At 37.4% G+C, this 17,661-nt stretch overlaps 1 protein-coding gene across 1 annotated transcript; it reads right to left on the reverse strand.

The window, feature by feature from the left end:
- Positions 1–246: 246 nt before the first annotated feature.
- Positions 247–13,295, reverse strand: neil3 (nei-like DNA glycosylase 3). Its single transcript, XM_084719716.1, has 10 exons — positions 13,111–13,295; positions 12,822–12,931; positions 9,463–9,597; positions 8,857–9,070; positions 7,851–7,925; positions 7,389–7,555; positions 3,699–3,862; positions 1,244–1,658; positions 749–932; positions 247–580 (listed from the first exon to the last, which is right to left on the reverse strand). The coding sequence occupies exons 1-10, from the start codon at positions 13,213–13,215 to the stop codon at positions 398–400; spliced, it is 1,752 nt and encodes a 583-aa protein (XP_084575842.1). The 5' UTR covers positions 13,216–13,295; the 3' UTR covers positions 247–397.
- Between the last annotated feature and the right edge of the window lie 4,366 nt (positions 13,296–17,661).

A 17,661-nucleotide genomic window follows, 5' to 3' on the forward strand; every position in this document is an offset into this window, starting at 1 on the left:
ATAGCAATTGGCCAAATTAAGTTGGAAAATACCAGCTTATTGAATACTGGGAAAAATCCAATATTGTGCATCCCTACTAAATATCCATATACATTAGACATTATTATACATACAGAGGTTTAGTTACTCTTTAAATTCTTTATTTGCCACATTTTTCTTATGAAAATTATGGATATTGATTGGACAGAGTAATAATATCCGAATAGACACTTGATTAGGTACATTGTTTTTGTACAAACGAGTGGTGTGATCTGAGTCATGCAGCTGGCAGATACTCTCCATTAAATGTTTCGGTCAGTACAATGTGCGTATTTCATGAAGATAATGACGAGTTATCTGGTCCCTTCCTATATCTGTTTATCTATATGAGTGACAAGTAATGCACTGCAAAAACACATTAACAACCAGGGAGGATGGACACCCCTGGTCCATCGTCTGCCCACTGGAAAAAGTCACACTGTTTACCCTTTTGAAAGCAGCAGGTGTAGAAATTCCGGCCATTGTTAGGTCCTAGTTTCAGAACTGTCCTCATTAAACAGCGTTTCCCATGGTGACAAGAAGGGAAGTGCAAGTCAGCCCACTGTGACAGAGAAAATAAGGTTTTATTAACTTTGCTGTAAACTTTTATTTCAGGTATTTACATTTGATGCTGATGTATTACAATAATTGTGGATAGGCTAAAACTTAAGATAATTTTAGATTATTTTTCAGGCTGCACGATGTTACTGAGATAAGAGTTCATTTTCACCTCAAAGAAGTTGCACTTGGTCTCTCTGGGAAGCGAGCAGGCATAGAACTGTCGTCCCTTATTCTCCCCCTCCTTGCGGACCACTCTGAGGACAGCTGGACGACGATGGGATGCACAGCACGGGGAGCTGCTGGGACTGGAAGAAATGGAGGGGCTGCGGCTTGTCGCATCTGTTTTGCACGTACTGACAGAGGTGAAGAAACAGTCTTATTAGTTTGGTATAAATTGAAAATAAAACACAAGTATACCTGTCACATCAACCCTTATTAGCGAGCAAACAACCTCTCCTGGACCGTGTGTGGCGATATGTGTTGGTAACAGTTGTATTTGCAGGGTGTCCCGCTACGGCTATTCATCAATCTGAGCTTTTTTAACAATGTTGCATTAAAAATTCCACAGTCAGATGGTTTTTATCCCACTTATCTCCCTGAAGTTGCAAAAAACTTCTCTTATTATAAACTTATTCATGAATAGCCAAGCGAGAGATCCACTCACCGTGAGTTGGGGGTTCCATTTTGAGCATTGTTACTGGGAAAGGGACTGTGATCAATTCTCATTTTCTTGGATGGGTGACTGTAGGAGGCCAGTGATTCCCCATTGGAGAGCTCGGCACTTTGCCTCTGCCAGCCACCAGAGGCATAATTGGGGCTTGTTGTCCCTTGGCAGACGCTGTATTTATATAAACCTCGCTCTGCCGCCAAGGAATTCAAATGACTGCCGGCTGGGGAGAGTGGGGAGTTTACAGGCTTTGGCTTCTTGCTCAAGTCAGAGAAAACAAGGGTCGAAGTCCCAAACGCAGACCTCCAGTTGACTTTGAGCTCCTCTTGTGGCTTCTTGAAGGCAGTGCAGGGGTATTTAATCAAATCAGCAGTGAAGGGTGATGCTTCGGCACTAATGTCATCTTTGTGGACTGTGGAGGATGGAGCCAGAGTGAGAAAACTCATTTCATGTTCAGCAGCTGCAGCTTAGTCTGATGCACGGGCTGCTCTCATAAAATGCAGCTTGTTGTTAGCTTTAAGTGGTTAGCTTGCCATAAAATTTACCAGTAAGCACCAGACTGCTGCACCGCGTCGTCAAATAAAATGTCACACAATCTGTTGTGCTGAAGATGCCCTCATGCAAAATTCTGTGAGATGAGCCCCCTGTACGATACAGCTTCGAAAATAAGTCAATGCTTTCAGTAATGGTGAATGACAATGCCATTTAATTTGAGCTGTGGGTAAGTATTACTCTTCCATCCCTTAAAAACCCCTTAGTGTACAGTACCCTTTAGCAGGGCACTTAACCCCCTGCTGTTTTAGTGGGGCAGCTCAGTGGTCAGTAGTAAAAGATGTAAATATATAACTACAAATGCAAATCATGATATTACTGAAGAAGAACAAGTGTGCTTGGTCAACACTTTAAAGGAAAGCAACTAATGTCAGTACTTACTCACACTCATGCCAGTTCAAACATACAGGTGTACATTTTCAGACCTAGCAGACTCATATTTATTCCTACTTTGCACAGATGCAGACACTGTTGAAACTCAGGTGTCTACAAGAACAGGCACCGTTAAAGGTATTCATGTGCTTTCTACCTACAATTTTAATAAAAATGTTAAAAAAAAAAGGATTAAATGTAGCTCTTTTTACACCGATCACCACAGAAAAGCCAGTTTATGTCAAAGCGAAAAACAATCTCTACAAAGTAATTAAATTAAAGGAGAAATATGTAAAATGTTTATCATTAAATGGCCATGCTATGTCATTACAAATTCAGGAAACACGCTAAATTGAAATATTTGCTGGAATAAGTTTGCACATTTCAGGATAATTGGAGTTAAAATGAATGCTGAATGTTTGCAGACTGAGTTTTATGAGTTGTAATAAATCATTAAAGATCTTTTAGAAGAAGTAGATGTTTATAGCTGTTAAACTGAGCAATATGTTGATGGAGTCGAGCAGGCAGTCACTGAACTCAAACTCCAGAGTGTGTATTTTCAGAGCAGTGGGCTTTTGTTTTCGGTATAACAGGCTTTGCTTTACACTAACAGACAACTGACAGTTATAAACAGATGATCAACTTAGAGTGTCAGACTCGCTGTCACTTGTTATTGTCAAATTATAATATTGCAGCCCTACAGTGGTCTTGCAGCCTGCCTGAGCTTCCTCTAGTCTGTGGAGGAGGGGGCAGGGGAAAAAACACACTTCAACCTTAGAGGGATTCGGCCTATTAAATATGCCGTCTATGGCTCCAAGTCACTATTTGGGCCGCAGTACTTATTTTTGGATGGGCAATTGCAACAAATTGCTCCTTTAATGTCAAATATAAAACACAAAATACTTTTTATAGGCACTATAATTGTAGTCTGATGCCTGAAAATGCGTGTTTCTGTCCTGTCCAAAGTGTGTTTTGTTTGGACTGAGAACATTATGAGAACCAACTGCATGAATCTATGCCAAAATATAAGTCTGACATATGATAGCTGGCAATTTACCCATGCTTGGAAAGCTCAGGATAAAGTGAACCATGGGGAAACTGTAGTTTTGAGTGACTCTCATGTAGTTTCTTACATATTCTCATAAGTTATTTATTTGAAAAACTATAAAATACAGCAAACACAAAGCAACCATTCAGCTGTGGTTTGGTGGTTGCAACAGAGCGATAGCAGGGCCATTTCATTCAAACACTAGTTCACTGCTGCTATAATGTATCTCAAGATTGTCAGAGAAAAATGGCGGACTGATAGACACAGTCATTACTTGCACACTACTGAATCAGCCTGCTTGACTGCAGTGTCTGTTCCAGCGGCTCACTGTTTGTTGCCTTGCTCAGAAGACCTTTAACACTGATGGTAAACGGTACATGGGATCATTCAACTTCATAGCTGCTATTATTTTATCTGTCACTAACAAGGACAAGCTGACGCTCCATTAAATTCAGTGACTGTAAAAAACATTTCACTCACTCTCAGGTCTTGGAGTGAGACAGGCGTCACAGGCTTTTGCTGCTGGCTGGTTGATGAGTGTGCAGAGTTGACAGGCCCAGTCCTCTTCCTCTTTCTTCGCCACATCACCATTGGTTCTCTCATTGTAGGCCCAGCCAATCAGGCTGTTTCTGACTGGCAGCTTACTAGATAAAGGAAACACAAGAGTGACAGCAGTGATCCTAATGAACCTTTGTTGCTAAAGCTAATTAATAAAAGATGTGGGCAGACTGAAGCAGAAATAATATTACTATGTAAAAACAAAGGCTGCAGCTAACGATTAGTTTCATCACTGATCAATCTGTCGCTTATTTTCCTCTATTAATTGATTAACCATTTGGTCCATAAAATGTTGGAAAATGATGGGAAGTGTTCAGTGTTTTCCAAAGCCCAAGATGAGATCCATCAAATGTCTCATGTTGCCCACAACTCAAAAGATATTCAGTTTATTGTCATAAAAAAGTAAAGAAACAAGAAAATGTTTGCATTTAAGAAGCTGGAATCACAGAATGTAACTGCTCAAACCGATTAATCAATCATTAAAACAGTTAGCAATTGATTTAATTACCAGTTATTCAATTAATTATTGCAGCTCTAGTAAAAACTCAGGTTCCCTTTGTATTTACTTTGGGAAATTTCCAGGAATATTTAAGATGGAAAATTCCCATAAGAACAGGAATGGGATCTAACAGGAAATTTGCTCAGGTCGTATTTAGCATGTCATCTGCAGATAGAAACAAATCTTTTATCATATCAAAAGCAGGCATAATTTTAAACCCTTCTAATAGAAATTAAAAAAAAATTACTTGAACTTAAATTAAAGGAGTTGACTCATTTTTCAAAAAAAAATTATATTTGACCTTCATTGCACAAAATCCTTCTTTAAGACCCCCCTCCAATAAGACTTCTGTCCAAGAAACAGACCTCTATATTAGGGCTGCACAATTAACTACAATATTATCGAAATTGCAATATGGCCAAGTGCAATACTGAAATTAAAGAACCAGAACCAAATCACAGCATTATAATGAAGTACTGCAGTGCTGCAGAGACGTCTTGTGTTCCAGGTGAAAAGACAACATCTTTGGTACAGACCTCAATTTCCAGTAAAAATTAAAATTGTGATGTAAAAATGATCATTTCCATCAATCATATTGCAATGTTAGTCAAAATAACTGCAATATGAGTTGAGTTATAAAATATTCTACACATAGCGTACAATTTAACTAGTATTGATTTTCCGGGTGGGCCTATTTTTAGGTGGCTAAAACACGTTTTGCCGCTGACCCCGTCCACAGCAGTACATTGCTCAGCTTCCTACACCTCTACTCCTACTGCTTCTAAAAACGGGGGGCGTGTTGGTCATCATCAACAGTGTGCTGTAACAGACTAACTTCAGTTAAGTGCCTTATACAACCCCATGTCAAAGATTCAGGACTATTACTTTAACTTAAAACTTGCAGAAAACAGGGAAATGTGGCAAATTACCATTTGGAAGTGTGAGTATTTAACATGATTGTACATTGTAAATGAGGGTTCTCCCTCATTATGTTTTCTGAGGATTTAAATAAATAAATAAATAATGGTGATGAAATTTCCTTGATTACTTATATTAAAACCAATTAGTGCTTGGAACTGCAAGTGCAAAATGAGCAATAAGTATAAATTATTCAACAGCTATTCTTTTAAACTGATTACAGAAATACAGGAAAAGACAGAACTTTAACTAGACAAACATTTGCAGTTCAAGCAGAGGATGAAGATATGCGAGAAGGCAGTGTGTATCATATAATTGCTCGAAGCACACATGTTAGTGCTCTGACAGGAAGCTCGGCTATGTTTGACAAGAAGGCAAATTTGCAATGCCAACAGTCATCTGAGGAGCAAAGTAGCAGTGGCTTTCAGGAAACTTTCCTCACAGATTGCTTTATCAGCTGTGTAATGCGTTGTAAGGGCTTTAGGCTCTAACCCCTTGCAAAGCTTTGCTCAAACACAACCCAGGAGGTGTTGAGCCTGTGCCCTGTCTGGCAAACACTGCCATATATGCGCATTAATTTCCCCCCATAACACTTCCCACTCCCTGCCAAGCCCATCTGCCTGCAAAGATGGCCTCTCTAAATTTGAACGTATTATCTAAAATGCTCCAGAACTTCCTGGAAAGACTGGATTTTGGTAAATGTCACCTAGCTTTACCGTGATGTTTTTTGGTATTATTGTGTCTTAGATTCTCAAATTTAATTGCGTGATTTTCTTTTTATACATATTATATGAGTATTGTTGGAGGGAGCCTGGGAATTATTTTTCACTGTAATTGTTCTGCATATGACAATTAAGATCTGGAACTTGAATTCTTAAATTGACAATCAAAAGCCTACAAAAATCATATAATGGAACATTTTATTGAGAAAAAATAAATAAGCATCATCTTATTAAAGGAGAAATATTTAAGACCCTAATGTTCAGAAATGAGTACTGCAGCCATTAACTGTATATTTAATAGATTGAATCCCTATTTAATACACAATGTATGGTTCAAGCAACTTGTTTCCCCGACCTCCCTCCTCCTCAGACCCAAAGCTCAGGTGTTTGCTGGCAGGGACCTGCAGGAGCAATGACAAGCGACGATGACTCCTCCACTGTAAATTGATCAGCTCTGTGATGATAAGCTAAGCCTGTTGAACTGAAAACAAAAGCCCACTGCCCCAAAGATACACACTCTGGAATTGTTTAGTCACTGTTTGCCAGAGTCCATTAACATATCGCTCAATTTAACCGCTATGAACATCCACTCCTTCTAAAAGATTAATAATAATTTCTCATTTTTCTCTCTCATTTCAACTCATAAATAGACACTAACTCATTCAGTGAATATTCTGCATTAATATGAACTCTAATTAAGGTGAAACAGGAAAACAAAATGGAAAAACAGTTTTAAAGATTAACATTGTGGCTGTAGAACTGTTGTCAGAAAAGCCAGTATTTCAACTTTGCATGTGCGCTTAATTTATGATGACATATCATGGTTATGTTATGGTTTAGTACAGTAAATATGCCACACATTATCCTTTCAAGACATGATGATAAATTATAAAATGACAATGATATGTCATCAGATATTGAAGTAACGCTGCAATCGCGGTGTCCCCCTTTGAAATTTTTATTCCAGGCTAATATAATATAATATGTTTTAGTTTGCTTATTTCACATTAATTAGAGTTCAAATTAAAGCCAAACGTTCACAGAATGAGTTACTGTCTACTTATGAGTCGTAAGAAATCACAAATAATCTTTTAGAAGGACCAGGTGTTTATCACAGTTAAAATGAGTTATGTTAATGGGGTCTGGCAGGCAGCCATTTAGCTCAAAGTCCAGAGTGTGTATTTTCAGAGCAGTGGATTTTGCATGCACAATTGCTATATATTTCACCTTTAATTCCTAAATGTTATGAAAGTCAAATAATTATCTACAGCAGGGTATAAGAGAATTATGATGCACAGTACAGTATGCATTCCTTTGACTGAAGAGGGGTCACGATAAAAAGCACTGATTTAGTCTTTTATCTTACTTCAGCTACTTCAGGTAACATTATCAGTAAGTCTGAAAAAGTCCTTGCAAGACTGCAAGACAATATCTTTTCAGTCAAAGTGCCAAAAGGTCTATGAAGATTTCTACCTGATGTCAACCCCGCTGGGATCTCCCTTCTGACAGCGCTCGCAGAAGTAAGTCATCCTGCCATTGTCTCCTAGACGACAGACTGTGATGACATGAAAGCACTGGCCGCACTGGGGACGCTTGTAGACTTTGTAATGTTTGTAGAGAGGAGAGCCAGATTTGCGACACTGACAGAGACGAGGAAGTCAGACAAGAGTGAATAAAAAAAGATGTGGATAAAGAGCAGCAGAAAAAACAATCACTTTTCCTTGTCTACTTTTTCTCATGGCAGCAGGGCTTTGACTTTCGCTCTCTTTCCTCAGCAATACAGGATTTTAAGTTAATCCATTACTGCAAGTCGGTCTAAATGAGGTGTCAGCATAATACCTACAAGTAAATGTGTATCTTAACATTCACATACAGAACTAGAGTTACCACCAAAACTATTTTAAATCCACTTGTTTTTGCTATTGATGTACAAACCTTGTAAAACAGTAGAGTGAAATCACGAGTCATCTTCACCAAGTGGTGGATCTGCTCGTCTGTCAGCTGCTGAACCTGAGAACGAGGCAGCACAGTTCGTTACAGTTCACAGCCAGAGAGTGGATAAACCTTATTTGTATAGCTCTTCATTTCAAAACAGAGACGAAGGACGCTTCACAGTCAGCAAATCAATAATACAAGCATATAAACAATAAAAGCAGCAGACATGAATGGAAAACTGGATTTAAAGTGATGCAATGGAGAAAAATTACATACAATATACCCAGCAAGGACCTGACGCTGGCTCACATAGAAAAAAAAAAAAAAAAAAAAGAACTGCAGCACATAAACACACACCACATGTAGCTCTTTCAGGACACCTAGGGGCTCGATAATGGAGGAGAGGCTCATAAAGATTCAGTGGTCCCAGAAGAAGGGGCCAAAAGTCCTAGATTAATGTTTTGGTCCAGTGTGCTATATTCTTATACCCCATCTAATACCTTCTAAGGGGAGGAGAGCAGAGCCCCTGGTAATAGTTGAGTAATAGAAGTATTCATGCTGCAAAGTGTCTCTTACTGGCAGTGAATAGGTCACTCTAGAATCACATTTTTCTTTTATAGTTTGCTTAATGAAAATACTCCCTAAGAGAAAATGTGAAGCACTGGATCTTTCACATATTTTGTGATGATTTCCAGATCAGGAATAGAAAGTAATTGAGCGATGAGTTATATAATATATTATAAATCAGAGGGAAATTTGTATTTGAGTCTCAATGTTGGCAATCAAAATTCATAAAATAAATGAAAAACATTTCCAAATTGCACCGAGGGGAAGGCGTATCTGTGCCGCAATGCGCTTGTTTGTCTTTTCCCTGTTTCACCGTCCTCATTGCAATGCATCACTCAATAATACAAGGGCTTAAACTTTTTTTTCTGTGAGAGTTGTCTTGCATTTTTACCCCTTTTTTTGTTCCTCTGCTGAACACAATCCATCATCTTTTCCATACCTTCACGGCTGGGTGGAGGCCCGAGTCAAACAGGGCTTCGTTTTTAATGATGTTGCCGACTCCCGGCATGACGGCCTGGTCTAGGAGAACGTCACAGAGCATCCTGCTCCTTTGGCTCCTCACTGCCTCCTCGGAGCGGGAGAAGCTGAACTTGGGGGAGCACACGTCCAGGCTCTCCATAGCCCTCACCCTTTGTTCACAGTCCTCTGTCAGCCTGCAAGCACACAGTTTTTATAGCACTGGAGGAATTTAGAAAAATAGATGGCTGCTGCCAGGAGGTCAACTGGTGCATTCTTGAGATTACACATTTCAAAACTGTTTCTTTCATATATTCTATTGCAGTTTGTTTGTTATAAGAGAGGACAGCATAGGTGAAATTTTCAGACAGAAGAAATAAATGTCTGTCTGGCTACTAAACAACATACTGGACCTTACAGTCAATGAACAGGACAAATGTCAAGCCAGAAAGACGGTGTTTTTCATGCAACAATAGCCACCATCTTCAGACGCTGCCAAATGTAGGACATACTCACTGAATGAGTCTCACACCCCAAGGTGAACTTCTGTCACCTCAATCTATCTAGGCTATGCCGGTGTCCCCGTTACCTTATTTCCACAGTGCTGTCAAAGAAGCACACGCTGTCGTTAGTCAGGTGTATTTCCAGCACTGGTGAGGAGCCAGTCCTAGCCTTCCTCTCAGCAGGGTTTACACGCATTGAACCATTCATACCAAAGTGGACTCTAAAAGGATGTGAGCATGAAAGAAAAAAAAGGGGAAGAAGAGACAAATTCCATTTAAAGATAGCATGTCTGGATTTATATCAGACTTGACAGCAAAAGGACAGTAAGGTGGCCCAGCGACTGGAGACGCCAGTGTGTAACAGAAATGTCACAGGCTCCAACTTGGCAATAGCTTGTGCGTGTGTGTCATCAGCCACATGAACTGCTGAGGTGCTCTAAATAGGGATGTTGATTATTAATTAAAAATGTATAAATTGATCATGTATGTTTTGTGCACTTCTTTTTGTAGCTTACAGGTTTTCTCATAGTTTGTTTGGTCTGCCTTGTTAATCTAGAAACAGCAGTAACTGCACCAAATAAGACATTGTTTTTGTTTATCAGAGCCACTTGTTGAATAAGGACAGACAGACAAGAACAGCCGTTTTGGGCATGTGCCTTATTGTTTTATTATTATGTTTGTTTAAGTTGTTTGTGTTTCATGAATCATTGTTTTGCATCATTAACGTGCTCCTAGAATTTTATAACTTACCCTGAGAAAAAAACTAAACAAAACATGACTTTTGTATCTTATTTTTTATTAATGATTCATCAATTATTAACATGTCCAACTATCAGTTAAGGAAAATGCACAAAATTTGCAACATTAGCTCTAACGCAAGGCCTTACAGGCCTGATTGATTTATTTTGATGATTAAAATAACTATAACTCAAAAATTATAAATAAAAAAAAATTACAATCGGGTTACATGATGATATACTGTATATGCTGAGAGAGACGACTGTTCAAAATTATATGATACTGTTAATACATCTGTAGTTCACCCTTTTTGACCAATATTGGCCTCTCACGGCTATATCAATATGGGAAAATAATGTTTTGTTAGCTGTGTGAGCAGTATTTTATGTATATTTGATCTTTTTTCTTTATTCATTCTTGTTTATATAAATAAAAACAGTTTAAAAGTTTATGGTTTCAGTGCCCAATATAATTTTGGACAATAAAGTTTAATCTTAAACTTTAAAATGTCATGCCTCCATTTCATAACTTTACTTGTCTGTCACTGGTGTGACTTTTGAGGGTTTATTGCAACAAATGTCTTTATGTACATATTCTATTATTCTGTATAAACAATACTGGTCGATATCAATATAAGATTTTTTTTATTATTTTTTTTTTTGCTATCAGTATCAACCCCCAAAATCCAGTATCTGTTGGGCTCTAATTGTGACCAATGGTGCAAACCAATTACTGAACTGTAACCATACTGTACTTTTACATTTTCGCTTTCTTGCATCAATGTAAATAAAAGGACAGTTTGGTTAATTTTAGGTGGGGATCTACAAGGTACTATCAATAGTCATTGTGTTGCCCCCAGTTTGGAGATCAACATATGGAGACATGGAGAATTTTATCAGTATTGGCCATCCCTTCCTTCAATTTTGATAATTTGTTGGATGACAACAAATGAAGGGGTCATTTGGATTTTGTCTTATTCCCATTATGTTACCCCAACATTCGAACACACAAACGCAAATCACACAAACAAAATAAACTGGCCAAATTGAGTGAGGAGATTGAGAAAAACATTTGTTTACAAATGCCTGCTTAAAGTGTTAATGGGAACTGCACCAAACTTTGTAACCTAACAGACTGTGTGAACAAATTAGGCGTTTCAGCCTTATTGCTACCACAAACATTCTTATCACACTCACGTACTTTATCACACATTGATTTTTACTTCATTTTGATAACAGCTGTTACCAAAAAAGTTGTCCCCTTCCCACAGATTTTGACAGGGTCACAAATTTTGATACTTGTGATAAGAAAAACTGAAGCGCAAAACATACTAAAGTGTATAAGTACAGTGGCAATGATAAGTCAGTTAATTAAAATTAATGGCAACTATTTTATGATCATTTAGTCATCTTTCATGCAAAAATATTTCATGGTTCTAGCTTCACAAATGATGCCGTTTAGCCTTGTAATTATTTCTATTTATTTTAATAAATTTGATTTGTACTGTTTGTTGGACAAAACAAGCATTATGACAGCATGTCTCACTATTTTCTGGTTATTTATAAACCAATCAGTGGATTAATGGAAAGAATAATCTGCAGATTAATCCTGAATGTAAATAATCATTAGTTGCAGATCTAAATGAGCTCCACCTCAACCAGTTACAAAAGTACATTCCTCTTTTAGATTAAGGCACAAGTAATTGATCTCTAGATGTACAAAACAACTTAGTTTGATACAGAATCGACAAATGCTACATCATCATGATTTTAACAGTTTTCTTCAGTGAAAAAGAAGATTGTAATTCAAAAATGATCATTTCGATTAATCATAAATATCTCAATTGCAATTTGACTTTTTTATCAGAACATGCAGCCCTAATTTTATTCATAGAGTACTTTTAATACTTTGCATACATTTTTCCTGATTGTATTGTACTTGAAGGTATAGTTCACCTAAAAATAAAAATTCAGTCATTATCTGCTCACCCTCATGCCAAATGAAGGTCAGGTTTAGTTTTTCAACCGCATTGAGTTTCACAAGAAAACAGCACTGCAGAATCTCAGAAACAATTGAACTGAATGACAGTTCATCCAGTTTTCAAACATAAAACTACCAAAATAAATAAAAAAAAAAAACTAAATGCCTCTGAACTACTCATCTAGTTTAATGGTAGTCACACCACACACACCCAGTTCAGATGGTGGTCATGTGTATGTGAGTGTGGCTCCAAACTAAGAATTTATAATGAAGACTTAGGTCAAAATCATGGTGTAAATTACGCCTTTCAAGTCAGCATGTCATGGTGGGGCTTGAGGAGACTCGGATTACACCAGATGAGCGGTATGGAGGCATTTTATGTATTTAAAGCAGTGTTTTGTGGACTGAAGAAGTAAACCAGACCTTCAGTGGACATGTGGGTGAGTAGATAATTACTGAATTTTTATTTTGGGGCCTTTACTTATAATATTACTTATAACAGAGTATTTTTACAGTGTAATGTCTGGTATTGGTTTAAGATCTCACTACTTCGTCCACCTCATTTCATTGAATGCTGTAGTAACTGGAAATATACTGTATCAGAAATCCCTGAGCTCACATAATATGGGGTAAGTGACTTTTGGCGTAATCTCAAACCAAAGTAAAACTGAATAAACTAGAAGTGACTTGGAGATCTAGTTGGTGACTGAAAGTAGTGTCTTCTTACCTCAACGCTCTTGGACCAAAGTACATGAAGAGCTCCTTTCCCAGAGTGTCAACTCCGGTGTACCGACAACCATACAAACTGTGGAGGGCATTTCCCTCGGTTTTATTTTCCTGTAAACAAACACAAACTTGTTAGCATGTAGTTGCAATACCAATCTCAACTTTAAGTCTTTCACAAAAAACTAGTTCAAGTTGTTTTGTTTTAGCACACACTGATAGTTAGACTAGTTAGCCAAAAGGTTACATGTTATTGTGCTGCAGTGAGCGTGACATAACAAGTCATGACTTACCGCCGAAGTTATCAAACTGCCTCTGACCTCTCTCACTGTCTGTCCTTTCTGGACTTTTGAGCGGATTTTCTCTCCGTTTAATGTGCACCCTGGACCTTCAACCATCCTCCAACTCAGAATTTAAAGCTAAATCTTGTTAAACTGTAGCCACAGCTGCAGTTCACCAGCTAGCTTGACTGCTACACCGAAGCGTCTTGATTTCCCGCTACACGGTTTAAGTTTGCGCATGCGCGGTACAGTTTGTATCCGGAAATAGGTGTTGCAGCAATAAGACAAATTAAAGACACAGTAACCATTTATCTTTACTGTAATCCAAGTGGTGACTACATTTTAAAAATGTGCATTTTTTTCTTTCAAACTGTTTTTAATCGACATTAAGCAACAATAACAACAATACTGTGAAACTTACAGTAATGCACAGATAGCTATAAACAATTTTATTATGTAGGTAGCATTTGTGTGAGGCCCCTTCCCTATTTACTCATTTACTTATTCTTCACTTCATTGAAATGTTAAGTGAAAAGCAGCGATGGAAGAGATACTCATATATTTTAAATGAAAGTAGAAATACAGCATTGTAAAAGAGATCAAATACATTTAAATTTCATTTTCTGGTTCAAAACCAAATAATGTCTTTATTTCCGTTATTATATAGCTCAGGCTGCGGTCTAAAATAACAGATACCACCTGCTGTCAACTCTTTTGCAGTCTTTTACAGTTCTTTAAACTGATATTTTCTAAATATCTGGCACTCTAACTCAGTTAGACTTTTCATCTTGCTGCTTTATTGTAATTCCAACTTCAAATACAAACAAAGTTAAGTTTATTTTTGAGAACGTTTCTTTACAGCATCCTGTTTTACTCTGATACCATTTAATTCAATGTGTGTCTGCATATATTCTCTTGATATGAGGCACATACTGTATTTCTCTGATGTTCTGTGTTGAATTCCATTAATTAAAGTCAAATTCCCAGCAAGAGATCACAATTCTTAGTTTGTATTTATTCATTCTCTTATTATTTTTAAGTGAGAATAAATCCCCAAATGATGATTCAATATCTCTAATTCTTCAGACAAAAACTGGCTCACTTGCTTTTTCAGATTGTATAATTAATTTATCAGTATCTCTGTAATGAATCATTGATTAAACATTCTCCCCTGTGATGAACTTTTGTTGCATATCCATGGGTGTGAGTAATTTCTTTTACTGTCCACTTGAGGGTGCCAGAGTACCATTGTTGTCCCTGCAGCCCACACAAAGACATGTCTGTGATGTAACCTCTGATATAATGTTTTTTTCAGACAGGCAGACAGACACACAGAGACACACAGACAGACAGACCAAAAGAAAGAAATACACTGGGACCAAACAAACATCTTACATGGTTGCACACTAAATACTGTTTATGTGCATCTTCTTTAAGCCATTTTTGAACTCGTTTGTATATGTTTTATGTATATATATATATATGTATATATATGTATATATATATATATATATATATATATATATATATATATATATATATATATATATATATATATATATATATATATATATATGTATGTAGCAAGCAAACCCACAATTCTTCTCTTTATGTACATTTTTGTATTTTTTATTTCACACTCTCTTTGATAATGTTAATGTCTGTTTACCATGTCATGAATGAAATGAATTGCATTGATTATTTAAGTACCTTAGTTTGAATTAAAAATGCATACTTTTATTTTTAGTAGCATATATCTGATTTTCACACACTAATTATGTGAAATATTTGTCTTTATATACAAAATTAAATTTTAACTAAGTACTTAAAACTCGTAATGGACCAAAACTTGATTTTCTTTTAACATCATAACTAAGTTAAAGTTCCTTAAAATGTCCTTGAAATATTTCCCTAACTCCTTCCAATATACCATCATCCCAGGTTGAATTTAACTGCCAAATGTGAGCCTTATGGCCTAATCATACCATCTCCCATACCTCCACCATGTTCATTTATGATGTCCCATTGGGCCAAAAAAAAAAAAAACCTCAAAGAAATTATAATTTATTGTCAAAAGATTTTCTGCATGGCTTGCTTTCGTAATTGCAACAACTTGTTTGCTCTGCAGTTTTACCGTCCAGAAACCCTTCTGTGGGCCCAGATAAAAATAGATAGACCCCATGTACTCCAGCCAAGTGTACAGCCATGCCCTCCTTCAAAAAAGGCAGCACTCAGCAATAATGTGTATTAAAATCTGAAGCGGCTTCCTCACATTGGCTCCAAGGGAAGTGGAGCACTTGAGGCTGGGTCTCACCCAAGGAATTATAATGTAATTCAGTCCAAGTTGCTAAAAACTGGATTGTGCCCTCTTGCAGTCATCTCTCCTGCCTCGGGACCTACAGTATCCCTGGATAATAGCAAAAATGTTCCCCTGAGAGTTTTGTTCCCTCTGCAGAAAGAGACATATTGAAGGTTAAATTGCTTTTTCAGTACAGTATGAAAACTCAGATTTGTGATGACAAAAAGCCTTAACACAAAAACTTAAAGCTTGTGTGCATTCATACTGTTAAAGCATCATCTTGCATTCACTTCAGGAAATAAAGTATAGCATAATATAGTATAGTATGCTGTTACCACTTAACTGAGCATTTAGCTCAGTTTTAGTTGTATACTCTACTGTGGACTAGTTTTATGACACATGGTTACTTTTAAAAATTACCAAAATGACTAAAAAGATGAGACAGATCTATCTATACATGTTTTCCATGTTTGTATAAGATGTAACTTTTCTTTAAAAGTACTTGAAGTCTGTTAAGTTCTTTATTGTGATTGTATCAAAGGGTAGAAGAAAGGCTGGCTTGATCAAAAGTTAAAGGCAAAGTTCACACTGTATGAGGTATCCATTCATAGTTGGTGTAATTACCTACAATAGATGGCGGTTGGCACACCACGCGACTGGTGAAGTAGCAGGAGTACCGGTGGAGGCTACATAATGTACTGCTGTGACAGGGTTATAAGCAAGATGTATTTTAGCCAGATAAAAATGCCCAGATAAAATATCAATATCATTTAAGTGTATGCTATACTTGCTTATACCAAGCTGTCAGAAAGCCCTTTCTGACCAAAAAATTACTTTTATATAAACCTAATATTGCTTTCTCCAAGGCAACCAAACTCCATAAGCAAAACCATCAAAAACTAACCAGTTGAGGCAGTAAGAAACCAGAAACCATGTTCTGTAAAATTACTGCTTTTGCCTATGGAGTTTGGTAGAGCAAGAGAGAGCAACGCTTGGCATAATTAGTGGCAGTTTCCTATTGGAAAAGGCTGTCTGACAGCAAGGTAAAGCACTGAAAATATTCTAAATATAATGTACACTTTAAGTGATATTGATGTTTTTTTATATGGGTAGTTTTGTAAGTCACCAAAATATGTTTTGCTGCTGACCCTATCCACAGTAATACATTGCTTAGTTTCTGTTCTGGTACTCCTCACTGCTTCTCCAAACTGGAGGCCTGTTGACCGCCAACTACACACGATAATACCATGACTATTAATGACAATCTCACACAGCCACACTTCAAATAATGCAAACTATCCCTTTACAACTGGTACGTCTGCAATACTGAGAAAATAATCAAGCACAAGAAATCTGGAACTATAAATATCTAATTTTGCAATGTTGCACAGTTACATTACTTTATCTATTTCTATGAACAGCTAAGGACAGACTGATGCTTGTTTAGTGCATTGGAACATTGTTTGAGACTTTTTTCCTTAACTGTATTCCACTCTGTCATGGTAAACTTGTTCAGTGCACTTACCATATCCATTCTGCAAATGTTATGTAATCTAATATATGTATGGCAAGTGCACAGTTTGCCATGTTTTCCAAGCATAAACAGTGCTTGATTAACTAATTTGCACTGTGATATTTTTACCCTCCTGTCTGTTGTACGTCCTTCATTCTCCCTTTGCACTGCTGCTGTTGTCCCTGCTTTGCTTTGTGCACCAGTTTGAACTGTAAAACTTTTAGATGTTGATGCCTCCCCCCCACACCCACCAACCCAAACACACACACATACAAGAAAACTGCTTTGCTGCAAGATCAAGACAGTGACATCTGCTTTGACTAAGTACAAGAAAGGGCATACTGTAGGCTTAAACATCTTTAAAGGGATTTTTGCTCAGTGAAACCTCTGAGGCTAAACTGAACCGCGGACTCGATGGAGCGAGCAACACAGGGCCTGCAGTTTGTCAGCTGAAATGTAAAAAGTGCAGCTACAGAAGTACAGTATTCCAGGATCTAGATGATCATCCAGGCGTGGCCAGCAAACTGATGAGCACTGGGGGGAAAAGTGTCAAGGTGTGTCAAGATAAATGCACCGTTCTCTCAGGTGTGGCACACAGAGGAGCCAAAGTGGATCCTCAGAATGTGGATTTGGACAACTTCACCTACTGCATGTACAAACAGAAGTGTGTATGGAAGTGTGAGTGCACCTGTGTGTGTCTGCGCACGTGTGTTGACTGCAGCATTGTACGCCTGGAATCACACTCTCATGT

This window comes from Lutjanus erythropterus, chromosome 5, assembly GCF_056507025.1.
Source record: "Lutjanus erythropterus isolate fLutEry1 chromosome 5, fLutEry1.hap2, whole genome shotgun sequence".
Lineage (NCBI taxonomy): Eukaryota > Metazoa > Chordata > Actinopteri > Lutjaniformes > Lutjanidae > Lutjanus > Lutjanus erythropterus.